At 42.3% G+C, this 27,284-nt stretch overlaps 1 protein-coding gene across 4 annotated transcripts in view; it reads left to right on the top strand.

Annotated features, from left to right (window-relative positions):
* ryk (receptor like tyrosine kinase) overlaps positions 1-27,284 on the top strand; it is a 64,119-nt gene that overhangs the window by 23,058 nt on the left and 13,777 nt on the right. The window contains exons 2-12 of one of the 4 annotated variants that reach the window (XM_079244484.1): positions 91-212; positions 292-391; positions 2,665-2,796; positions 4,165-4,227; positions 4,737-4,869; positions 6,047-6,147; positions 12,936-13,019; positions 15,401-15,526; positions 20,693-20,779; positions 23,050-23,119; positions 25,948-26,080. In XM_079244484.1, coding sequence (XP_079100610.1) covers positions 91-212; positions 292-391; positions 2,665-2,796; positions 4,165-4,227; positions 4,737-4,869; positions 6,047-6,147; positions 12,936-13,019; positions 15,401-15,526; positions 20,693-20,779; positions 23,050-23,119; positions 25,948-26,080 — 1,151 coding nt within the window. The remainder of the gene's footprint in view (positions 1-90; positions 213-291; positions 392-2,664; positions 2,797-4,164; positions 4,228-4,736; positions 4,870-6,046; positions 6,148-12,935; positions 13,020-15,400; positions 15,527-20,692; positions 20,780-23,049; positions 23,120-25,947; positions 26,081-27,284) is intronic. The other 3 variants (XM_079244485.1, XM_079244486.1, XM_079244487.1) reach the window with 3 other exon arrangements.

The raw sequence follows: 27,284 nt of genomic DNA, 5'->3' as shown, positions 1-27,284 counted from the left end.
GAAACTTCTCCTAATCCAAAGTGACTGTTTTTCTGCTTTTGTTTCCCTCTGTGTCATCAGCTGTAATGTAATGCCGTCTGTCCTCCACAGGCCTGGATGCAGAGCTCTACTATGTACGAGATGATGTGGTGAATCATTACGCGCTCTCCTTCAACATGCCTGTTCCCACGGAGACCAACAGCCTTTACTTCACGTGGTACTCCAAGTTGAAGGTACAGCATCTTCCCAGTGCTTTCCTACTTGTTCATACATGCAGGTAATAAAACTCATGATATAAATTTTCCTGTAAAGGTTGAATACCGGCTCGGATTCTCTGTGGTGAACCCTGCGACCCTGAACGCACCATGGAGCAACATCTCCAGCCAGGGGTGGACTCCCCAAGTTCCCTCTGGTCTGTTTGATATTCACACTTTTCTTTTATCCGCTGCCTCGTCCAATAAAGATGTTTTTCTTCCTATATTTGTTTTCTGGTTGGAAACTCTTACAACTTTCACCTTGTTTTTTTTTTTTTTGGTTTGTTTGTTTTTTATGTGTTGAGCCCTTTATGAGTTTTATCTTGATAGATGCTACATAAATGAGATTTACTAACTGAATAAAATACAGCAATCCACAGCCGTCACTCCAATTATCTGATCATCACATAACCTAGTTTTTCCCCTGAGATATTTATTAACCGTGCTGGGTGGTGTGCCAGTAGTATATATTACTATCCATCCATCCATCCATCCACCGATTAATCCATCCATTCATCCATCCATCCACTGAATAATGCATCCACCGATTAATCCATCCACCGATTAATCCATCCACTGATTAATCCATCCACCGATTAATCCATCCATCCACCGATTAATCCATCCATCCATCCACCGATTAATCCATCCATCCATCCACCCGTTAATCCATCCATTCATCCATCCATCCACTGAATAATGCATCCACCGATTAATCCATCCACCGATTAATCCATCCATCCATCCACCGATTAATCCATCCATCCACCCGTTAATCCATCCATTCATCCATCCATCCACCGATTAATCCATCCATCCATTCATCCATCCATCCACCGATTAATCCATCCATCCATCCATCCATCCACTGATTAATCCATCCATCCATCCATCCACCCGTTAATCCATCCATTCATCCATCCATCCACCGATTAATCCATCCATCCATCCATCCATCCATTCATTAATCCATCCACCCATCCATCCATCCATCCACTGATTAATACATCCATTCATCCATCCATCCATTCATTAATCCATCCACCCATCCATTCATCCATCCATCCACCGATTAATCCATCCATCCATCCATCCATCCACTGATTAATCCATCCATCCATCCATCCATCCATCCACCCGTTAATCCATCCATTCATCCATCCATCCACCGATTAATCCATCCATCCATCCATCCACTGATTAATCCATCCATCCATCCATCCATCCACCCGTTAATCCATCCATTCATCCATCCATCCACCCATTAATCCATCCATCCATTTTCTTGACACTTATCAGGGTTTTGGTATTTGGCGTAGCGGTCTAAGCAGAGAAGCTGAGGCTTCCGTCTTCCCGGCCACAATTTGTCCCAAGGGGCTCCAAAACAGAGTAAATCCCCATAGACTCCCATGTTAAAAACACCAACTTTACAGCAGAAATAAACATGTTTACAGCCTGGTACAAAAATCCATTTTAGGTTTTATAGCTCAGGTTTATCTTCATGACAACTGTGGGCGGAGTGAATTTTTTTCTAACTCACCCGATTAAAAGTAATTTAATCTAGAAATTTAGCATATTCACCCTTTTTATTGACAGGTAGATATCTGATCTCCCACTTAAAGAAGGCAGAACGTAGAACAACTGCGGTTTTTAGTCGGTTAACAGTGTGACTTAGCTTTAACCCACTTACCTCTGTTAGCTGGTTATCTCCTTTTAGCTCCAGGTTGGCTTGGTTAGCTCTTAGCTACAGGCAGGTCTGAGAGATGTCAGTCACCCATGACACAGTCACACCCCCCTTATATCCAGTCTATGATCAAGTTATAGACTGGATAATATGTCTTTAACCCCCCCACCCCCTGTCTATTTTCACCGCCCAGCATCTCCAGTAACACAGCTGCATGCTTACTGGTGCGGCAGGGACAAAACCCCTTCAAACAGCTTCCTGCTGCACCACGACCCCATGTCCTGAAGGTCCCTTGTCTGGTTTTGGTAATATGCCATGATTTAATATCATTAATAATGACTAAGTGTGTGATATGAACTGGTATACCACCCAGCACTAACTGGTAATAAATTCAGATTCATTAGAGTGAATGACAACTTAGCACTTAACCTCACATAAAATAAATTGTTTTTTAAGTAGGTTTTATATGTAGTAACTACAACATAATGGCTCCTAAATATTGATATATATTAATTAATTAATATTAATTTTTTTATTAAATGTTTTACATTCAGTTGAAACTTCTTATTAATTTTGATGCGTTACATTGTTATATATTCACATCATAGTAATAAAACAAACATATAGATTCTGCCAAATGTATGTAAAACTCCTCGTTTTTTCAGCTTTAAGCCGGGAATTATGTGTTAATCGGACGGCTTGGCAGATGCCCCTTTCTCTCTGACTCTGATCGTGGTTTTTCTCCAGTCTTCAAGGTGGAAGTGGTCTGTTCAGGCAAAGTGGATGAAGAGGCATTTTTAACAATGCAGCTCAACCTGACCAACAGCGCCAACAACTACACAGTGCTCAACTTCAAGAGGAGGAAAATGTGCTACAAAAGTAAGAAATCTAAAGAGTTCCTGCTGCTTTTCCTGCTGAAACGGGTCAAAACGTCGGCTTGCTAAAGCTCAACGGGGAAGATCTGTTGACCTCGTGTTGTTAGACCCTTCAGATCTATTTTGCCTGCACCGTGTCTGCACACCACCCAAGCTGCCTGCGTCCATACTGGGGATGTCACGATTACTTAATTTCACAACGATTTAATCGTAAAGATCCTTCTAATAAGATAAAATTATCCGTAAAAGAGAAAAGAATCAGGTAAGCAAATTTAAACAACATTTGTATGCTGCTGCTTGTGTTGCTTTGTTTTTGTCCGTGTGAGCTGCAGAGGAGCCGTGTTAGCAGGAGTACATCTGGGTAATACTGGGTTTAGAAATTCTCCAGTCAGGCTTTTATAATGAAGTTTCTGGAAAGAAGCCTCTCAGGTCCAGGTGGAGGTTCTGAAGCCTCTACATCTGTTTCTCTGACAGAAACCCAGAAGTAATCAGGGATGCACCGATCCACTTTTTCGGAGTTCCGATCCAATACCGATATCTGAACTTTGAATATCTGCCGATACTGATATTTGCCGAAACCAAATCTGTTTATGTGAACATTATTGTGACGATGATTATTATTTCTGTTATAACTGTGTAAGATTTCATTAAGTTGTAATAAATGACCCATCCTTTCTGAAATTACCTCACCAATACAACAATAATAACATTACAGATCTAACTATTTCCACGTTTTATTCTGATTTGGCACATTTTACCTAAACACAACTGTAAATGTGTGGTTTTGAAACAAAGATCTAGCTTAGTGTAACTAAAAATGTCACATTTTAACATTCAAGGCATTTATTTCTTTTGAAACACGTCCGAAGCATGTCATCACACACATCCGAGGTGGCTTGACTTGTGTGATATCGGTTGTTGTATCGATGCACTTTTATTAATACCAAGTACGAGTACACATACTTGGTACTGAGCCGGTATCGGTGCATCCCCAGAGTTTATATTAAAGATTTGAAGACCAGTAAGAGTGTTCATGTAATTGTTTACATTTATAGTATTGGGAAATGAATATTAGTGATGTTGGTGAAGTTGTGATTATATATCGTGACATCCCCAGTCTGCCACAGCAGAGGACACACTGGGCTGCTGGTTGACTGTTTTATCGTCATACCTTGATGTTCGACACTTCCAACAGCTGAAACTCAAGCCGGAGCTGCTACCGCTCTTATTTCTGTCACTATTTCTGTTTTGTTGATGTTTTACTGAGTATTTATCAGGCCTTTATGGTTTTGATGAAGATTGTCATTGAACTGATCAGACTGGGACCAACTGGAGTTGACGTAGTTCGCTTTCCTTTCTTCTCTGTGAACAGGAATAGATTCTGACCCAAAGATTCCCATTCCCCTCAACAATAACACATATCCAAAGGCCGACTGTAAGTAACCCGACCTCCGTCTCCTGCTACACCTCTCATCCTTTGCCAGCTCCGTGTGTTTTCTATCACAGGTGGCACCAGAGTCAAACTTTCCATGTGAAAGAGGCCTTCTGTCTCCCCCCACCTCTTCTACCAGCTGTCCTGTTTTTCTGGGATCCATTCAGCCTGCTTTATTACACTCCTCCTGCAACAGAGTGCCATTAGGCTTGTCTCCATTCTGCTTGGGTAGGCCAGAGGAACCTGGGGCCCTCTGAGGCTTTTAGAGGGGATAAGAGAAGCTCTCAGACTCTGGACCCTGAGCAGAGGAGCTCTAAGTGCTCTTCTAGTTTCTGTCCCACTCACTCTTCCTTCTTCACATCCCTAACCTCATGCTTTTTCTCTGCTTCTGTCACTATAGCAACACAGTCAAGGCTTTTGGAGTGGGGATGATATCATGAACCTCACATTTCACGATGCGCCTTTGACTTAACGTGCATCTTGTTTTTCATTTGCGTTTCTTTTTCTGTCAGTGCCGACACCCACCACCTCCACCCAGGTGTTCTATATAAGCGTGAGCGTCTGCTGCATTGTTATCTTTCTCGTGGCCATCGTCCTGGCCATCCTCCACCTGCACAGCATGAAGAGAGTTGAGATGGAGGACAGGTTGGTTAAACAACTTCGAAGCAGCTCTATAATGATTTCTTTCCTCTTAACTTTTATTCCTTTCTCTTCTTGTTTTATCAGCATGACAAATAATGTAATGCAACCCATGCTTAATTAGAAAAAAGACATTTGACACATTGCACAGGCATTTAAAGGGACATTATGACACAATCGATCCTATCTAACATTGCATTTTCCCTGTTGCAACAAAATGTTTCTGGATATATAATATGACGTGTAGAATGTGTCATATTATCAGTGAAAGCCATAATACACCATTGATAACACATTTTCTACACTTCAATGAAAGTTTTAATTGCTCTTTAATTCGGAATAAAAGTTAAAACAGCTTGAAATTGACAAAAACGACAATGTAAACACTTAATTCCTAATGAAAAAGTCTATTTGGACTTAATTCCTATGTAAGTGACTGCTTTATTCGCATTTTAATTCTGAACTATTTAATTCCTCTGTCATGTAAACCATATTGCTTTAAGTTAATTCCGGTCGTTCTGCACATGCTCGTTACCTTGTCCTGTCCCGATGACGCGCATTGTTTGATTCTTTGGTCGTCTATTTTCTTTAGTTGCTGCAGAAAGTGAAGTAGTATGCTCGTGTTGAGCTGCTACTTCACATTTATAATAAAAAATAGCGGCGAAACTCATAATTATTATGTAGTTTTTACAAGTTATGACTGAAGAGACGAGAAGCAGGGAGCCAACTTAGTTTATTTCCGGTATACGTCATACGTCACGTGCTCCCTCTGTCCAATCAGAACCCTTCCCAACCCGCCGCTCTAAAGAGGAATTAAGTGAGGACGTGTTTCACGCAAACTTCCATAAAGAATTATGATTTCCATGTAAACTTGCAGGAGAATATGTCAATTCTGAAATATTTAATTCCAAATTATTCATTCCAAATTGAAAAAACATCTTGTAACCATAGCGATAGATAAATGAAGATTTTTGATTTTGTCCAGTAAACAACAGAAAATGTTAGATAATGTCTCTTTAAACCAGTAGAAACTGCAGTCATTTACACATTCCTTCATTTACCTGCGCTCATTTTAAACTAAGTAGCTGTAACTAAAGATTTAATTCAACAAGTGGCTGCTGCAGCCTTGAGCTGCTGTGTTTTCTGTCATGCAGCTTTCATGTTGTTCCTGTCTGTGTTGCAGTGTGAGTGACAGTGCCAGCTCGCAGGGCCTGTCCCAGCCGTCCACCCAGACCACACAGTACCTGAGGGCTGATACTCCAAACAACGCAGCTCTGGTCACCAGTAAGACTTTTTTTCTCTCAGTCCCGGCTCTGTAACACCAGTTCAATCCTTTAAACTGGTCTTTGCCACGATGCAGTCGGTTCATCTTTCTTTTGGGGAAAAAACAAATAATTCCAGCAAATATTACACATGTTGGTGTCTTTCGGTCGATGAAAGAAAAACTCACAGTGGTCACAGAAATAACTTGAATCTGGCAAAATAATAAATAAAAAAATCTGTAAAATTTATCAATAAAAGTCAGACGTTGCTTTTCAGCCATGCTTCAACAGAATTATATAAAAAATTCATGAGACAGGCCTGAAATTAATGGGACCTTAACTTAATATGATGATGTTGCTCGACCTTTTGAGGCGATTACTGCAGTCAAGTTTCCTGTTCATGTCAGAGAGACTCCTGCACCTCTCAGCAGGTATTTTGGCTCTTCATGAGCAAACTGCTCCAGTGGTCTCAGGTTTGAAGCTTTCCAGACGCCATGTTTTCACTCCTTTAATTCAATTCCATTCAACTTTATTTGTATAGCGCCACTTCACAACAATGTTGTCACAGGACACTTCACATCCACATAATTTCAAGCCAATTCATACTTATCCTATAATAGAAACCAACTGATTGCATCGAGTCATGACTTGGATCCAATCCTCCATCCTGAGCTGCATGAAGCGACAGTGGGAAGGAAAAAACTCCCCTTTAACAGGAAGAAAACCTCCGGCAGAACCCGGCTCAGGGAGGGCAGCCATCTGCCTCGACTGGTTGGGGTGGAGACGACAGGAAAGACAGATCAACATGTACAACTGCACTTATTCAGGAAGACCTGCGGGAAAAAGGAGAAATAAGTTAGAGATGGCCATATTGGCATATATTTATACATTAATATATTAGTGTAAAAGAGCGAGGTACTTCTCAGTGCATCAGGTAACATCCCCATTGCTACATAAGTAAAGGTTGGCTAGACTACCCATAACTATAAGAGCAATGAGCAGAACCTGGACAGATGGGTCCTGTACATGCAGACTCCAACTCAGGAGATGCTCATATCCTAACTATAAGAATCATGGAAAAGGAAGGTTTTCAGCTCGATTTTAAAGGTGTGGAGGGAGTCTGCCTCCCGAACCCACAGTGGGAGCATCCTTCCAAAGATGCTGCGTAGGATTTAGGTCAGGGCTCATAGAGGCCACTCTAGAATAGTCCAGTGTTTTCCTCTCAGCCATTCTTGACTGTTTTTAGCTGCATGTTTTGGTTCATTGTCCTGTTGCAGGACCCATGACCTGCGACTAAGACCAAGCTGTCTGACACTGGCAGCACATTTCTCCCTAGAATCCCTTCATAGTACTGAGATTTTATTGTACCTGCAGAGATTCAAGACACCCTGTGTGGATGCAGCATAACAGAACATAACGGATCCTCAATGTTTCACAGCAGGGGCGGCTTCATTTTTCTATCTGAACATAGAGCTGATGTGGCAAAAAGTTACATTTCTGTCTCATCTGTCCGTAGGACGTCCTCTCAGAAGCTTTGCGGCTTGTCAACATGTAGTTTGGAAAATTCTTTTTTTTTTATGGTTTGTTTTCAACAATGGTGTCCTCCTTGGTCGTCTCTCATTAAGTCCACTTTGGCTCAAACAACAATAGATGGTGTGATCTGACACTGATGTTCATATTTAATCTCATTAGAAGTCTTTCTGGGCTCTTTTGTTACCATTCGTATGATCTGTCTCTTTGATTCATCATCAGTTTTCCTCCTGCGGCCACGTCCAGGGAGGTCAGCTACAGTCCTATGGATCTTAGATTTCTTAACAATATGTGCAGCTGTAGTCACAGGAACATCAAGCTGCTTAGAGATGCTCTTATAGCCTTTACCTTTAATTTGCTGGTCTACAATGTTTCTTCTGATCTCCTGAGACAACTCTTTCCTTTGCTTCCTCTGGTCCATGCTGAGTGTGGTACACACCATGACACCAAACAGCACAGTGACTCCCTGCAGTCCTGTATGTAGGCCCACTGACTGATTACAGGACTGTAGACACCTGTGATGCTGACTAGTGGACACATCTTGGATTAACATTTCCCTTTGGTAGCATTATTCTCTCTTTTCTAGGTGTACCGTTATTTTTGTCCAGGCCTGTTTCATCATTTTTTATATAATTCTGTTGAAACACAGTTGAAAAGCAATGTCTGACTTTCTTCTGTTTAATTTTATAGAATTTTTATTCATTATTGCTTTTGTCAGATTCAAGTTATTTCTGTGTTTTTCTTTCATTGACAGAAAGGGAACCGACAGTTTCATGTGTGTGGAGATCACAGCTTTAAGTCCTTTCAGTGTTCCAGTTTTCTTTTTTTAACACTGGCATCTGCAAGTCCGGATGCTTCCCCAAATGTAATAATGAACTGTGAATAACCTAATTAGCCTGATCAGTATCATAAGATTCAGGACACAGTTCATGCAGTGATGCTGTCTGGCTTCTACTTGCCCTTACCCTTGTGACAGATTACTTTCTGAGCAACGTGTAAAAGGCATCACCATGTGCTTTGCATTAGGCAGCAGTTCGAGGTAAAAAGAAAAAAGCAGCTTTTTAGATAAAACTCAAAGCTTTGTAAGCTCTGAATTCATATGATTGTTAAACAAGTCGGAAAATTTAGATGTACATATGCACAGTTACAGTAAGTACTATATACATATACATATATATATATATATATATATATATATATATATATATATATATATATATATATATACCTGTTGCATTAGAATTGCACTCATCGACCTTTTTTATCATGAGTTTCACCAGTTCAACTGCTTGTTATATGCAAATATCTGACCAGCCAATTACATGGCATGTAGACATGATGAAGACAACTTCCAGAAGTTCAAACTGAGCATCAGGATGAGGAAGAAAGGAGATTTAAGTCTGAACATACAACACATCCAGCCTGGAAGCAGATGATGCACCATATCACAAAGCTCACATCATCTCCACCATGACGATGAGTTCACTGTCCTCCAACGACTCCACAGTCACCAGATCTACATCCAGCAGAGCAGCTTTGGGATGTGGTGGAACGGGAGATTCTCATCATGATGAGGTGGAACGGGAGATTCTCATCATGATGAGGTGGAACGGGAGATTCTCATCATGATGAAGTGGAACGGGAGATTCTCATCATGATGAGGTGGAACGGGAGATTCTCATCATGATGAGGTGGAACGGGAGATTCTCATCATGATGAAGTGGAACGGGAGATTCTCATCATGATGAGGTGGAACGGGAGATTCTCATCATGATGAGGTGGAACGGGATATTCTCATCATGATGAGGTGGAACGGGAGATTCTCATCATGATGAGGTGGAACGGGAGATTCTCATGATGATGAGGTGGAACGGGAGATTCTCATGGTAATGAGGTGGAACGGGAGATTCTCATCATGATGAGGTGGAACGGGAGATTCTCATCATGATGAGGTGGAACGGGAGATTCTCATGATGATGAGGTAGAACGGGAGATTCTCATGATGATGAGGTGGAACGGGAGATTCTCATGGTAATGAGGTGGAACGGGAGATTCTCATCATGATGTGGTGGAACGGGAGATTCTCATCGTGATGAGGTGGAACGGGAGATTCTCATCATGATGAGGTGGAACGGGAGATTCTCATCATGATGAGGTGGAACGGGAGATTCTCATCATGATGAGGTGGAACGGGAGACTCTCATCATGATGAGGTGGAACGGGAGATTCTCATCATGATGAGGTGGAACGGGAGATTCTCATCATGATGAGGTGGAACGGGATATTCTCATCATGATGAGGTGGAACGGGAGATTCTCATGATGATGAGGTGGAACGGGAGATTCTCATGATGATGAGGTGGAACGGGAGATTCTCATGGTGATGAGGTGGAACGGGAGATTCTCATCATGATGAGGTGGAACGGGATATTCTCATCATGATGAGGTGGAACGGGAGATTCTCATCATGATGAGGTGGAACGGGAGATTCTCATGATGATGAGGTGGAACGGGAGATTCTCATGATGAGGTGGAACGGGAGATTCTCATGGTAATGAGGTGGAACGGGAGATTCTCATCATGATGAGGTGGAACGGGAGATTCTCATCACGATGTGGTGGAACGGGAGATTCTCATCATGATGAGGTGGAACGGGAGATTCTCATCATGATGAGGAGGAACGGGAGATTCTCATCATGATGAGGTGGAACGGGAGATTCTCATCATGATGTGGTGGAACGGGAGATTCTCATGATGAGGTGGAACGGGAGATTCTCACCATGATGTGGTGGAACGGGAGATTCTCATCATGATGTGGTGGACGTGGAACGGGAGATTCTCATCATGATGAGGTGGAACGGGAGATTCTCATCATGATGTGGTGGACGTGGAACGGGAGATTCTCATCATGAGGTGGAACGGGAGATTCTCATCATGATGAGGTGGAACGGGAGATTCTCATCATGATGAGGTAGAACGGGAGATTCTCATGGTGATGAGGTGGAACGGGAGATTCTCATCACGATGTGGTGGAACGGGAGATTCTCATCATGATGAGGTAGAACGGGAGATTCTCATGGTGATGAGGTGGAACGGGAGATTCTCATCATGATGAGGTAGAACGGGAGATTCTCATGGTGATGAGGTGGAACGGGAGATTCTCATCATGATGAGGTGGAACGGGAGATTCTCATCATGATGAGGTGGAACGGGAGATTCTCATCATGATGAGGTGGAACGGGAGATTCTCATCATGATGAGGTGGAACGGGAGATTCTCATCATGATGAGGTGGAACGGGAGATTCTCATGATGATGAGGTGGAACGGGAGATTCTCATGATGAGGTGGAACGGGAGATTCTCATGGTAATGAGGTGGAACGGGAGATTCTCAAAATGATGAGGTGGAACGGGAGATTCTCATCACGATGTGGTGGAACGGGAGATTCTCATCACGATGAGGTGGAACGGGAGATTCTCATCATGATGAGGAGGAACGGGAGATTCTCATCATGATGAGGTGGAACGGGAGATTCTCATCATGATGTGGTGGAACGGGAGATTCTCATGATGAGGTGGAACGGGAGATTCTCACCATGATGTGGTGGAACGGGAGATTCTCATCATGATGTGGTGGACGTGGAACGGGAGATTCTCATCATGATGAGGTGGAACGGGAGATTCTCATCATGATGAGGTGGAACGGGAGATTCTCATCATGATGTGGTGGACGTGGAACGGGAGATTCTCATCATGAGGTGGAACGGGAGATTCTCATCATGATGAGGTGGAACGGGAGATTCTCATCATGATGAGGTAGAACGGGAGATTCTCATGGTGATGAGGTGGAACGGGAGATTCTCATCACGATGTGGTGGAACGGGAGATTCTCATCATGATGAGGTAGAACGGGAGATTCTCATGGTGATGAGGTGGAACGGGAGATTCTCATCATGATGAGGTAGAACGGGAGATTCTCATGGTGATGAGGTGGAACGGGAGATTCTCATCATGATGAGGTGGAACGGGAGATTCTCATCATGATGAGGTGGAACGGGAGATTCTCATCATGATGAGGTAGAACGGGAGATTCTCATGGTGATGAGGTGGAACGGGAGATTCTCATCATGATGAGGTAGAACGGGAGATTCTCATGGTGATGAGGTGGAACGGGAGATTCTCATCATGATGAGGTGGAACGGGAGATTCTCATCATGATGAGGAGGAACGGGAGATTCTCATCATGATGTGGTGGAACAGGAGATTCTCATCATGATGTGGTGGAACGGGAGATTCTCATGGTGATGAGGTGGAATGGGAGATTCTCATCATGATGAGGTGGAATGGGAGATTCTCATGGTGATGAGGTGGAACGGGAGATTCTCATCATGATGAGAATCTCCCGTTCCACCTCAGGAGGATCCAGGAGGATACTAGCAAGCGGTCCTGGTAACATGGCCAGTGACTGGATGATAATAAAATATATATATAGTGATATCTGTCAGTGGTCTGCATATAACATTCTAGGCTTTAAGTTAAACCTGTTGCTCTCTGTTTGTGTTTTGTGAACTGCAGTCAGTGAACATGTCTCCTCCCCATAAAGCATGTTTAGCAAACATTAAATCAGCATCATTTACAGAATGATTTGTATTCCCTGTAAAAAGAAAATAATTCAAACTCCTCATTCAGACAATAAAACGGTATATTATTTAGTTTATTCAACAGGAAGATAATATGTCACATTTCTTTCAGTTGAGGTTGTCTTCAGGTCGTTTAGGTCACCAGTAACATTCCTCCTCACCAATCCCTCCTCTCCTGTTTGTGGATGTGGACTTTCCATCTCGAGTGGGCGATGTAATCCAGTCGTTTTGTCTTATATGATGTCATATGGATGAATGAAAATATCTGTACCATTCAACTAAATGAAACTTGTCACCATTAATGCCAGAGTGTGGTCCATCATCGCCATCTAGTGGATACAACCCACATCTCACCTTCAGCCTGTGCATTAATCTGACCCACCTGCCTCTCCTTAATGTCTGACCTTATGCTTTTATACAAACCACCAGCTGCTTCTTTGTTTTTATTAAACCCAGCTTCTGATGGGCAAGTTTACCCAACTTGCAGACATGCCTGGTTGGATGGATGTGTTTGTGTCATTCATCAATTCATTCAATCAGGTCATGTTGTAATTTGTGTGAGCTCTCCATTAAACCTTCTTTCTCCCTCCCCCACTCCCCCTCTCCCCCTCTCCTCCTCTCCTCCTCTCCTCTGGCCATCAGACAATCACCCTGGTTCTGCACCAATTCTCCAGCTTGCTGCCTCCTCCTTCCAAAACCCCGGTGTTCCCCCTCATGAAACCAAAAGTAAGTTCAAAGTCTGAGCACTCTTCAGTCCTTCTCTTGTCACGCTTCACCTTTTTAACCAGATTGTGTCCATATTCTCTAAACTCTGCGCTGTAAATGGTTGTGTTGCTGTTAACCACATTTTCCACCGATTCGGAGGAAAACTGCAGTAAACTGGCTCACCGCCCTGAATCCATCTTTCTCCACAGAACCTCAAGTATATTCAATCACTAGTTGGTTTTTTTTTAAATGTTGTGTCTTTTCCATCTGAAGAACTTATTTTCTGATAAAATAAGCAATATAATTTTATCAGTTTGGCATTTAAAGGAATAAAAAAGTTTTGAATAATTATATATTTGGGATCTTTTATAGGGACTGAAGTTGACTGAAGCAGAAAAGTAGATAAAATCTATCTGTAATGTTTTATAGCAGTCTTCAGAAGACTTATTTTCTCCTCTAATGACCATTTTTGTCCTGTTGACCATAAAGACAAATTTAACCCTTGTGCCCGACACAGATTTTACATCCTCTGGTACATCCACCCTTGCAGCCAACAAGCAGAAATGGCTATCAACAAATCAGTTTTGGAACTTCTGTCCTATTAAAAACACAAAAAACAAACATTGAATCATTGTTAAAATTTTAACTCTGTCTCTTTGTTCTGGACCTGTATTCATCTGATACGGATCCTCTATCAGAATACAGATCAAGTGATAATGAATACACAGTGTTTTGGCTACAATGTTGCATGTTTGTTCGCTTGCAGTGATGAAATGTTGTTCCTGTTCTGGATGGTTGTATCCAGAACGTTGTTTTTTTTTTTTTTATTGGATGGAAGAATCCAGAAAGTTGTTCCTGTTCTAGATATGAATAATCTGAAGGAGCGTCAGTCAATCCTTCACCACATCAGCAGCAGCGCGTTGTCTCATTTCTTCTTGAATGCTTGTTTATGGCGTTGGCTGCAGGAATCGGCAGCGCTGTGGAGCTGTGCTCAGGAGGAGTGTCACAATATGCTTTCATCCCAGTTCGATTTGATTCTGATTTTTTGGGGGCCGATTCGATTTAAATTGTGATTCTCACGATTCTTCGATATTGCTGATTTATAGAGACTAAAAACAAAAGAAAAATGCACAAAACTTTTCTTTGCTCGTCATATTTCTTGATTTCAGTTTGGAAAAAACAACACAGTAGCCAGACCATCATTCTGCTGCTATAAAGCCCAAGAAGACAAGTAAAAAAAAAAAAAATAGAAAAAAACAATAAAATGGCAAAAAAAAATTTAAGGGATTACTTTTATTTATTTAAAAACAAAAAAATCGTTTTAAAATTGTGAAGCAAAAAATCCCGATATTTAATATTTTTTCAATCTGACCCCCCCCACCCCACCCCAGTGCCCAGCATGCAGGTGTTTCCTCACATCTGATGGAGTTCTTGGCTGTCGTTGGTTTTTCTTTCCAGGAACAGTTTTCCTTTTGCTTCTTCTGGAGAGAACTGGGAATCAGTCAGCCGTCTGAATAACTGAACGTCATCATTTAATGAATCCGTTTCTCATATAAAAAGGTTTTACCATGTGTGGAACCATGTTCTCATCATGCCTCAGTGTTTCTGTGCTTTCCTATCACGCCGTGGAGATGTACAGTGTTCAGAGGTGAACTGGAGGGGGCAGCGTTAACACACTGCGTTTGCTTTCAGCTCACTGTTTACATGCCACGCTACAGATTTAAATCTACAGCCAAAGCGACTGTAAACAAACCTCTCAGTCGTCTCAATTACACGACATCCTGCGTGCTTCTGGTCTCGTGTCTCTCAAAGGTTCATCCTGAAATTAAAACCTTATCTGGGCCTTTCATGTTCCGCTCACATTTAGTGACGCAGTGTGGGTGGAATGGCTCATAAGGAGAAGTGGTTGCTTCCTGGAGGTGGATGAAGTGTAGCTGATGTAGGTTACATGTTTACATCCCCTGGTGGATCTAATGTTTCTCCAGAGAGGGTTGTCTCTCATCAGTGATATGCTGTGTACACACAGAGATGGTCTGTGTGTGTGAGGAACGGTGTGTGTTTTACATACATAAACTCCTTCCTGTCTCGGTGAGGCATGCAGCTAAAGACAGCGTGTACGCAGCCATGTTATGTAACAGAAGTGCTGAAATCCAGGACTTTGCATGAAGTTTCTTTAATGCAACATGCGTAGGAGTGTACCATACGTGCTGCTGACTCAGTTTCTTGTAATTTCTTGTGTTTCTTTTTATTTCTAATGAGTTTTCTGTTGTTTCAGCAGAAACTGGGATTTTTGTCAGATCTGACTCAGCAGCGGCTATTTTACCTCTCTTAATCCAGATTAACGAAAACTGGCCAACGGTTTGGTGAAAATGGCATTTACATGAGTGTCTTTCTGCCCTCAGGTTACCCGTCTCTCCGTATAGAGAAGAATGACCTGAGGAGTGTGACCTTAATGGAGGCCAAAGCTAAAGTGAAAGACATTGCAATCTCCAGAGAGAGAGTCACGCTGAAAGACGTCTTGCATGAAGGTATTTGCTTCAAAACCTGCATTTTATTCCATTTTTTTATTAAACAAAGCTCCATGTTTATTTTGTTGTGCATTAAAATAAACATCCACATTATTTAAAGGGTTTCAGAGACACAAACATTCAGTGTGTGACGAGTCGCATGTGATGTTTTTGAAGCTTTGCTTCCTCTTGGTCTTTTATCTGAGGTTTTGTAGTTATTAACAAATATTCAGCCTGTTTCATTTCCCAAACACTTTATATTTTTTTAGATTTTCTGACACAGTTAACTTAATCTGCAGAAGAAAAAATGGATTAAATGAAAATGTTCTGACGATAAAACTTATTGATGATTTCACATGAAATCCAAAGTGGATCAAAGCCAGAAAATAAAGCAAAGAGCAACTGCCTACATGATCCAGTGCAGATCCCAGTAAATCTAGTTAAACTCTCTTTTTTTTTTTTGTTGTTTGTTTGTTTTAGAACTTTAATTTTTAGGAAGTTATTTTAATTAAATTTAAAAAAAATCTTTAAATAAACAAAAACAGCTCTATCTTCATGTCAATATTGATCTACTGCAAGATCAGAGGAGAATGGACAGACTGGTTGGAGATGATGGAAAGACAACAGGAAGTCCAGTAAGAACTGGTTCCATCCAAGATCTGCAGAACATCATCTCTGAACACACAACACGTCCATCCTGGAAGCAGATGGTCTCCAGCAGCAGAAGACCACAGCGGGTTTCCTCCTGTCAGTAAGAACAGGAAACTGAGGCTACAATTCACACAGACTCACCAGAACTGGACAATAGAAGATGGAGAAACGTTGCTGGTCTGATGAGTCTCCAGTTCAGCTCCACATTCACATGGTAGGATCAGAATCTGCTGGAAACATCATGACAACATGGATCCATCCTGCCGTCATGATCACCGCTTCAGGCTGCTGCTGGTGGAATGGTGGGGGGAGGTTTTCTGGTCCCACTTTGGTCCCCTTGGTACCAACATGACCTGGTTTAACCTCCACAGCCTACCTGAGTCCTGCTGCTGACCATGTCCATCCCTTTCGGAGCACAGTGTAGCATCTTCTGATGGAAACTTCCAGCAGGATGATGCACCATGTCACAAAGCTCACATCATCTCCACCATGACGATGAGTTCACTGTCCTCCAACGGCTCCACAGTCACCAGATCTACATCCAGCAGAGCAGCTTTGGGACGTGGTGGAACGGGAGATTCTCATCATGATGAGGTGGAACGGGAGATTCTCATCATGATGTGTTGGAACGGGAGATTCTCATCAGGATGAGGTGGAACGGGAGATTCTCATCATGATGAGGTGGAACGGGAGATTCTCATCATGATGAGGTGGAACGGGAGATTCTCATCAGGATGAGGTGGAACGGGAGATTCTCATCATGATGAGGTGGAACGGGAGATTCTCATCATGATGAGGTGGAACGGGAGATTCTCATGGTGATGAGGTGGAACGGGAGATTCTCATCAGGATGAGGTGGAACGGGAGATTCTCATCATGATGTGTTGGAACGGGAGATTCTCATCATGATGAGGTGGAACCGGAGATTCTCATCATGATGAGGTGGAACGGGAGATTCTCATCAGGATGAGGTGGAACGGGAGATTCTCATCATGATGAGGTGGAACGGGAGATTCTCATCATGATGAGGTGGAACGGGAGATTCTCATGGTGATGTGGTGGAACGGGAGATTCTCATGGTGATGAGGTGGAACGGGAGATTCTCATGGTGATGAGGTGGAACGGGAGATTCTCATGGTGATGTGGTGGAACGGGAGATTCTCATGGTGATGAGGTGGAACGGGAGATTCTCATCATGATGAGGTGGAACGGGAGATTCTCATCATGATGAGGTGGAACGGGAGATTCTCATCATGATGAGGTGGAACGGGAGATTCTCATCATGATGTGTTGGAACGGGAGATTCTCATCATGATGAGGTGGAACGGGAGATTCTCATGGTGATGAGGTGGAACGGGAGATTCTCATCATGATGTGGTGGAACGGGAGATTCTCATCATGATGTGGTGGAACGGGAGATTCTCATCATGATGAGGTGGAACGGGAGATTCTCATCATGATGAGGTGGAACGGGAGATTCTCATGGTAATGTGCAGCAACTGTGCGAGGCTTCATGTCAATATATAATATAATCTCTTCATCATGAAAAGAATTATATCTCTCGGCGAAGGTCTGTGCTCTCTGAGAACTTCTCATTCAGCATTTTTTTTCTTTTTCTGTCTTTTATCTTCCACCACACTCGTCATAAATCATGTTGAACCTGAAGAGGAGATGAAGTGTGAACAGAAATACTGTGAAAAGAGGGAACTTATCTCATCACATCTGTCAGTAAAATCCTGCCAAGAACTGAAGAGTTTACGTCTGCTGAGGTGTTTAACTCTGAACGTGACTTCTAGGCGTGAACATATCTAATTTTCCCTCCTTGGCTGTGCTTTGAGATAAATGCTTCTGTTGGGGCTTTCTTGTTTGTTTTGGAGATGATCCAAACGGTTATGTTGCTGTGATGGCACCAAACGAGACCGTACTTCTGTTTCTGGAGATCTGCCCACTTTGAGGTTTACTATGAACAATGCAGTAGCTACCAAGGAGTGAAAACGACAACAAACGTGGGTGTTCTGCTTGCAGATGTTGTCTAATTTAGTTGTTTAATGACAGTTCGATAATTGTGTCTGTTTCAGACATAACAAATCTGTGATTGTGTTATTTTTGCCTGCTTTAACTCTGGAAATACTCCTTTTCTGAACCTGTAGGTTGAGCCTGTTCATTTGTCTTTAGTGTAATTTCACCTCTTTGAAAAACAAACTGAGATGTGTGATGATGTATTCCTGAAAAACTCACACGTGTAGAAAAATGTAAAAACAAAAACACAACAAAAAGTCAATTTCTAAGGAAATGTAGTTTTTCTTAAATGAGAATTAGAAAGTTTTAATATGTTGTATCATAAATAAACACCTGGCTTATAAATGACAACCATGATCTTTTAATTATATAATAAACTTTATTAAAACCAGTCGGGGAGATCGTCGCCCTGATTTTACCAGTTCGAGTTTCCGGTTTATTCATGCTCAACGAGAAGCTTGGTGGGGATTACTGCGTCGGCTAAGCGCGTAATTTGATCCGTTTCCACGGGAATTAGCTATCTGTCACTTCATACAGAGAAAGACGCGATCCTGCCAGAAACTACGGGGTTGAGTTGTACCGCTGATACAACCAGCCAAAGAACAAACCAGAAAAGAAGATGAACAGGTGGAAGACGACGCAGAAGACGTTGAGAACAAACCATTTTTTCTTTGGTTTTCTTCTCCTTATGGTGTTTTTAGACAGTTGTCCACAGTTTTAAAGTGATGCGTTAATGCTAACAACTGCTCTGAATTCAGCGATGCCCTCTAGTGGACGCATTAACTGGACAGGTTTGGCAACGTGAAAGACAAATATGTTGAGGATGGTAACATATTTGTAACAGATGTCGAGTTTTACATACATAAAGAAGCAGAAATGGCCAACAAGCCAAGTCACCACTCACCCGTTAAAAGATTTTAGGAAGTAATGTCCTGTTTTTTCCAACTGAAGTGGTCATCTCATGTAAAAAGACATAATGTTTGTGTTTTTTTTATCAGATTTCTGATAAACTGAAGGTTTGCAAACTTCATGCAAACCTTCATGCAAATAATTTTATCTCGTAAAACCTTTCAGAACGATTTTAACCTTGTTAACGAGGCTTGAGATACTTTACTCGTAACAAGAAAAACAACAACTTTGTTCCCGATCAGAAGTGTAATCAGACTTCATTCTATGTGGCTGGAAAACAGTCTGGTAGTTTTAATACTTTTACATCATCGTCATCATATGTCTACGTAGATGTATATGATCACCACCAGGTCACCTGCCTGATGATCTTTATTTATAAAGCACATTTATTGCAACGGGAGAGACTGCCGTTGAAGGAGCTAAGTCTAAACTAAGCTACTGAGATAGCTTGGCCCGAGAGTTGGTTTGACGCGCCGCTTCGCCATGATTGACTTCCACTCAGATACTTTATTTCAGATTCATCCATCTTTATTCCTTTGCAATAATCTTGTGGTGTATACACGTCTACTCGCGTCCTGCAGACAAAAACCTTTTGCCCTTCCAGGCCAAACATCTAACCAACTAGTGATGAGTTCCCCCTATATGTATCACCTGCCCAGGTAACAATACAACGCCCTCTAACAGCACCAATGAGAATGCAGTTAAAAGAAATTGGCTCCTATAGCCGTACAATAAAAACATGATCAAACATCAAAGCGAATAAATGTGAATCTCACATGTGTGTGAAATCCAAAGAGACGAGTCTGCAGTCAAACCAGAAAGTGTTTGAGCAGCTCCGTTAACCCGGAACAGAGAAGCTGGCTACAGAGCACCCAGCTTTTCCCAGCAGGCGCCCTGGTGGTGGTGGTGGTACTTTAGGGGTGTACTCTGCTCTTTGTCTGCGCTTCAACACGACACGTTCAGGCGCCACTAATGACTTTCTGCAGAATCTTTCTGCAGCAGCTGTGTTGGTGGTTTAATCATGATCAACAGTCATTCCTGCGTTTTTTCTTCCGTTTATCTCGTGTGCCGTCGTCCGTCCGCATTAATAAGACCCGGCAGATAAAGGCAAAGCCTCGTAGTGACATCCCGAACCAAAGCGATGAAAGACTGTCTGTCTGTCGGAGGGCTGAAGTCGGAGTGGAGCCAGCAGGTCCAGACAAGCCTGATGAAGAGGGCCGGGATGGGAGGGAGACACATAAACTCTGTTGTTATGCTGCAGCTCCTTTCCTGTTGAAACAAAAAGCTCAGTTCACCCCGAGGCTGAAGTTTTTTTTCTTTTTTTTAAGTTTGCGTTGATGGTTTATGTTCTGAAATGACATCCTAAAGCAAAAAAGAAGACGATGAGCACATACCTAGACTTTCTAAATGGTCCTCTGAGCTGTTTTTGTTTTGGCTCTTGTCAGCTAAAAGGAGGCCAAATGTCTTTTTCCATTAAGATGCATTAGGACTAAGCCTGTCCACCGATCAGCCAGACATGGCAGCCTCTGAATAAGCTGACATTTCAGTGTTTGTACCTTTGGCTTCCTTTCTGCTGACATAAAAAAAAAACTGATTTGTGTTTGACAGGCACATTTGGCCGCATCTTCCACGGCGTGCTGCTGGATGAGAAGGACCCCAGCAAGGAAAAGCAAGTGTTTGTGAAGACGGTGAAAGGTACGCACTCCGTTCTGGCTGTAACAGACACACACAGCAAAGAAACGAAGCTGTAAGAACAGAAACTGTCAGGCATGTCAGATTTAATCTTTCTGCTTGTTATGCAGTCATCTGGTGAGACGTCTACGAGAACTAGAAATCATTTCCAATAAATCCTTAAACTTCTTTTCATTTAGTTGGTAAGAAGAACAAGTAATATTACACAGGTAGGGTGGCCAGATGTCACGCTTTGTGCGGGATCGTTCTGCATTTCTATTACTTTCCACACGTCCCACAAAACGGGGCGCTGTCCCGCATCGTTACAACCAGTCTTCACTTTTGTGAAGGAAAAAAACAAACAAAACAAAACTGGCTTTTACTAATTCTGTGTGGCAAGATATTTGACGTCTGTCACATCACACCGCCTGCTGATTTGAGTTACACTGATGTCAATCAAACTAGGAGGCGGGACTTAATGCACAGCTAGGATGCACCGGTGCACCCACTAACAAAAATAAATAAATAAACCAATCGATCATCGGGGAGGCGACCGCAGCGAAGAAGAAGAGAAAGTGTTGTTACAACAAAGACTGGGACAGCAGATATTCCTGGGTTAAACCTGTTCCAGGAGACTGTGAGAGGGTTTGTCAGTCATTTTTCCGTGTTGCACGACAGAGAATATGATGTGAAATGGCACAAAAAAACGCCCTACTCAGAGGGAGGCTTTATAATCACAGATTTATTATGCTTGGTTCGTAGTTTTATTACCAAAGAGCAGAATAGAAAGTTAATTTCTTTAAAACTTTGTCATGGCAGAGTGGAATCTCACATTGTCCCACATTTTCAGTCTATGTCTCACATTTGGTGAGAGAAGATCTGGTCACCCTATACACAGGTGGGAAACGTAAATAACATTCATTCATTCATTCTTCTAACTGCTTAATCCGATGAAGAGTCGCGGGGAAGCTGGAGCCTATCCCTAACGGAATACAATGATTTGCAAATCATTTTTAACCAATAATCAATAGAATACACTACAAAGACCAAATATTTAATGTTCAAACTGAAAAAGCTTTGTTTTTTGCAAATATTCACTCCATTTGAACTTGATGTCTGCGACGCGCTCAGAAAAACCTGGAACACGTGTAGCACTGTGTCGTATCGCCTTTCCATGTGATGATGCTCAGTAAGCTTTCAGGAACTGAGGTGAATAATTGTTGGAGCTTTGCAGATGGAATTCTTTCTAAAGTCTTCCGGAGCTCTAGTGGCGATCTCCTTTACGCCAGTGGTTCCCAACCAGTGGTTGGCACCACCATGGAAGGGATGTTCTGCCCTGATGGTTTTGCATTGCACATGCTTCTCACATATTTTTATAAATGCTGCCAAACTCTGGAGCTTCGATGCAGACTCGCCGTGATTGTTTGGGCTTAAACTTTCCGGTGATGTTAAGGCGTTTGTTGGTGCGTGTGCGCCAAGAACAGAAAGGCAAATAAGCAGCGTTTTTTAAAGAAAATAATTCTTAAAAAATGAACAATTAATCTTATTTTAAAATTAGCTGGTGGCTATTTTATTATTCGTAATGATGACTAGTCGTCTCAAATGTATCTGATGTGTAGGAGTGGTTTAATGTGACTTTTAGTGTAAAAGAATGACTAGAAAGTACGTCCAGAAAAGAGCTTTATAAATATGTTACAATCCGTTTAGACACAAAATAATATAACCTGGCCGCATTACAGGTCATTTTTCAGGTTTTTCTGCTCAAATGCCAGCAGAATCTGCTTTCCTGATGGCTTCCATGGTGACATGGTGGCATAGCTCCAGTTCAGTGAAGGAGAATCCCCATCAGAGAGGAAATAACTCCAGGATGTTCCTCAGCCTGCAGGGTTGCATGCCAGTAAAATGCTCCAGCATGTCAGCTTCTTTGTCAGCAGCATGTGTCGGCCTTCTCTGCCAGCTGCCTTCTGACCTCTCCATGTTTACTCAGAGCGGGGTGGATACCACTCTGGGAACAATATCTCCATGCCAGTTTTGGCTTTGTTAGACCCTTTTCCCCTTCATACGCCTCTTGGGAAGCGAACAATAATGCTGTCCGTCCGTGCCAAGCGATGGCAAAGCTGCACGCTCAGATTAAAAACAGGAGCCGGTCAGTTTCCCATTACAAATGGCTGTTGGCCGACTGGTTGTGGAATGAAAGGCGTAAAAAAGTCCCGACGCTACCTGATGCTCAGTTTTCCAGCTGTCACTCATCAGTCCTGTTTTTAATGAGATTCTGTGTTTGAATCCATCTCCAGATCACGCCTCTGAGGTGCAGGTGACCATGATGCTGACTGAAAGCTGCAAACTCAGAGGACTTCATCATCGGTAGGTAGAAGCACTCAAAACTGACGTTTTACTGGTTTTGGACGAGTTGAGCTAATTTGGGATGTAAAAGTCAGAAAAACAACTTTTCCTACCAGCGGCTTCGGTTCAGGACCAGGTGAGATGCTTTGTTTGCGTTTCTACTGGCTGCCAAGCCATCTTATTTTATTGTTACCCTTCGGTTGGGGTCCAAAACTGGTCTGACCTTAAAGGTGGAGCTTGACACAGTCAGATCCCAGTATTGGTCTCAAGACTCATCACTTCCTGAGCAGGAACAGCTCCGTGTTTAAATGAAGATGCCAAGAATAAAGAACACAAAGTGCTGGAAGTCCACTCTTCCTTTGTTTCTGTCGCCGCCTTCCTCCTCACAAAGCAGCGTTACTCATTCCTTTCCTTCAGGAGCTGCAGGTTTTCACTGTATCCCTGCTTCAGCACACCTGGATCAAATGCAATGGATCCAACAGACATGGAAAACCTGCCGGATTGCAGCTTTCATAGGATTAGAATAAGTAACCCTGTTATAATGCAAGGAAGGTGTCTCGCCGCTATGATGTCACACAGCTGACACATCTATCGCTGTTTGGCTTAAGCTCCGCCCACCAGGCAAGGTGTGATTGGCTGTGGAAACGCAGCAGAGATCAGGGTTTACACGACCATCCTGCACCGAACCGCTTGATGGAAAAAACATCTTAAATAGCCTTAAATTTTCACTCTTTTCTCTTCTTTAATTCAGACACGTTGCATCTTAGATATAAAAGCATTTATGAAACAAAACCCTTTTTATTCTAACAGAATGTGAATAAAACGTGTAAAAGACTGCTGGAATGTAACAGAGTACTTTGTTCCTGTCCTGACGCAAGTCTTTCATGTATCTGACTTTCACTTGAATTTCCAGCGAGCATCCCTGTTTTTAGGTGTGTGACACGTTACAGTCACGCTGTGGGTTTTTCTGACCGTAAAAGACGATACGTCTCGTCAGAACGCTGCAGGAAGTTCTGCTGAACTGAAGGAAGCGTCTTACGATCACCGCTGCTATAAGCTTCTTTCTCACACCCCTCATATCATTCCCCAGGTCGTCTGTTCACCTCTGCTGACAGAAGTTCGTGGTCGTTTCTATCCAACGTGTTGCTAGGCAACACTTGAACTACTTTTCTCAGTGGAAGACATGACAGGATGTTAAAATCATTCACACAAAATGTTATGTAAAGTGGGTTTTTTTTTACCGGTTTGGGAAGTAACCGTGTAATAAGCAGGATAGAGTTTAGTAACCAAATCCTGTTTTGTCCTGAAGGGATGAACATGATCAATAAGAACAGGATAATTGATCCAGTAAACCAATGTTTTACCCTCCTTCACCTCTGACTGGTGGTAAAACACCCAAACTGGATTCAAGAGTCATTCCTGTTTATTCCTGAAATGGTATTAAAGTCTGAAGACACACCTAAAAAAAAAAGTCAAGTCCATGTGTGAACTGGGTCACAGACGGTAAATCCATTACGATCAATAACCTTTCAGATAATAGGATTTTTCCAGCGCTGCATCATCAGGATTGTCTTTAACTAAAACAGCCCAGAATATTAATACAGCCGTAATGATGTTGGAGTCAATACGTTCAGCAAGTACTTTTACTTTAATGTTTTAGATGTATATAAAAATAAGTACTTGCTTACTTTAAGTCAAGTAAAAAGTTGAATGTGGTATTTTTTACTAGAGAACAGTGTTTGAGTACTTCCTCCAGCTTGTGTTAAAGGTCTGGAGGTCAGGACAAGTTTAGTGTTTATCTGATTTCTGCTTTGAACCTGCACCATTTGTTGAAACGAGCGAGTCAGACAGGCTGTTCTTCAATAACAGATCTGTAAGGTCCAGAGAAACATTACACAACAGCTCAAACAAATACGTAACAAAAGCAAATACTGGATCCAACGCAAGGTTCAGACTGTTCTTGTGCTCAAAGCGCTGAATTAGAAGGATCAGGGGAAGATAAACCTGCGCTGAAAAGACACGGGATCAAAAAGAAAACATCTGGAGCAGACTGTTATCTAAAGCTACAAGTTCACCTATAAAACATGTGGAGGCAGCGTTATGACACAGATGTGCTCAGCCTCCATGGTTCTGCGATGCTAGCGTGTGCAGATTAGATCATGCAAGATGAAACCCTGACATGCACGGTGAGGGACAGTGTGCTGAGATCCAGCTGAGTGCACCAAAAGCCATGTTAGTGTAGATTGTCCAGCTGAGTCAGGCTGCATTTTACTCTTCTGAAGGCAAAACTAAAGCAGAAAGACTCGAACAATAACAGAAAGAAGCCGGTTATTTACTGACGTCACCGCCTGCAAACGACTGAAGACCATTTTAGCCTGAGGTTTAGGTTTCTGCATTTTAAAAAGCTGCAGTCCTGAACTTTGACATGCTGGTTTGTCTGGTGTTTAAGTTCCTGACTAAGCAGTAACTCTAGTTTACTTCCTGTCTTCCAGAGTGGGAAACAAGTGACATGTTCTGGCTTAAATGAGTGCTTTGAACATGTCATTTGACTTTTATTATAGTTATTTTAGCAAACATATTTTTGCATGCATTGACCATCTATGTACCTTTAGAGCTTTAGTGTCTTTGCTTTCTCAGGAAAAGAGCTTCATCTGTTTCTCCACTCCTTCCTCTTTCTCCTTTAAGTCATCACATCCATGTTACTGGGTTACACTTCCTCCTAGGTGGTTTAGATGACTGCGGTTTACTTGTTCTGCTCAATGTGCAGCAAACTTGCAAATGTGTACGTTTCAGACTCAGTTGGTTCGATCTGTGACGTTCTCTTCCCATCTCTTCTTCTTTGCTTTTAGAAATCTGCTGCCAATAAGTCACGTGTGCACAGAAGACGGCGAGAAGCCCATGGTCCTGTTGCCCTTCATGGCCTGGGGGAATCTGAAGCTCTTCCTGCGGCAGTGCAAGCTAGCAGAGGCTAACAATCCCCAGGTGAGGTTTCGTGTTATGTCCCCTTTGTTCACCTCTTCCCAGCATTGGTCAGGGAAGGTGTTTCTCGCCACCGCCGCCACTCAGAGCCCAGTTCAAGTATCATAGCGGCCAGAGATGTTCTTACTGCTGTGAGATTGCATTAGCTTCAGTCTTATAAGTCCTGGTACCGGGCTGACATCTGGTTTCATGGGGAGGTAACATCAGGACTGGTCCAGATTTTCATCTTCAAGCTCATTAAAACTGTTTCCATGGTAACCAAACACAGTGAACACAACAAACAAAACAGCCTGTAAACAGTCCACAAAAAGATGTAAACACAAACAAACAACAACAAACAAAGCATGTATCAACAATATCTCTGCTGGTCAGGCCCTGACCACACAGATTCACAGAAGCAGAAGGGAAAGAAGCCAGAATTGTAAATTATTATGAACTTTGCTGTCTTTGCTCAAAAGCTAGGTGACATCTTAAGTCACTGATTATTCATAACATCATCATAATGGAATAAAAATACTTTATTGCCAAAGGAAAAATGTAAAACAGATGTGAGAAGTTACTTGTATAATGTGTGTGTTTATTAACAAGTATTTTTGTTTTTGTTTTTTTTACATTGTTTTCTTATTAACATTGTGAGGGCAGGCAGATGACAAAGCCATGAAAGTGGGTCATCAGGTGGAACGGGGTCCTGCTGCGTTTATATGGCAGCTGCTATGCTACATAAGCTAAACACCAACTTGTTTTGTTGTTGCTGTTGTTCAGCAACAACAAAACCAGTTATTTTCCTGGTCTTTTTACTGCAGAAGCAACATTTCTGTAACCTTGCCTCCACTAACAGTCCAAACGGCTGGTAAACTTTCCTGGTTCCACCTCCAAACTGAGGTTGAGAGGCAGAGGAGAGGCGATTCCTGCTGGCTGAAGCTGCAGCTAGCTTTACGGTTAGCTCCCTTCTCTTTCACCAGCAGACATGGGACTCTGCTGGAACTAGAAGAGCAGTGTGGTGTTTATTTTTAAAGCTTGTAGCAAAACATTCGCCATTAAACAGACTGTTTATTACAGCTAACTTCCTCTGCTCCGTCGACCCTAAATCCCCAAAACAGAAAGTCTGATGCTATAAAGCCCAGTTTACAAAAACAAAACAACCTTGTGAGCTACAGTCAGCACCAAGTAGCACCTCCAGTAACCTCTGCTCACTGTTATTATAAAG

Source organism: Telmatherina bonti (assembly GCF_933228915.1).
Source record: "Telmatherina bonti genome assembly, chromosome: 8".
NCBI classification, from domain to species: Eukaryota; Metazoa; Chordata; class Actinopteri; order Atheriniformes; family Telmatherinidae; genus Telmatherina; species Telmatherina bonti.
This window is presented reverse-complemented; position numbering and strand designations above follow the sequence as displayed.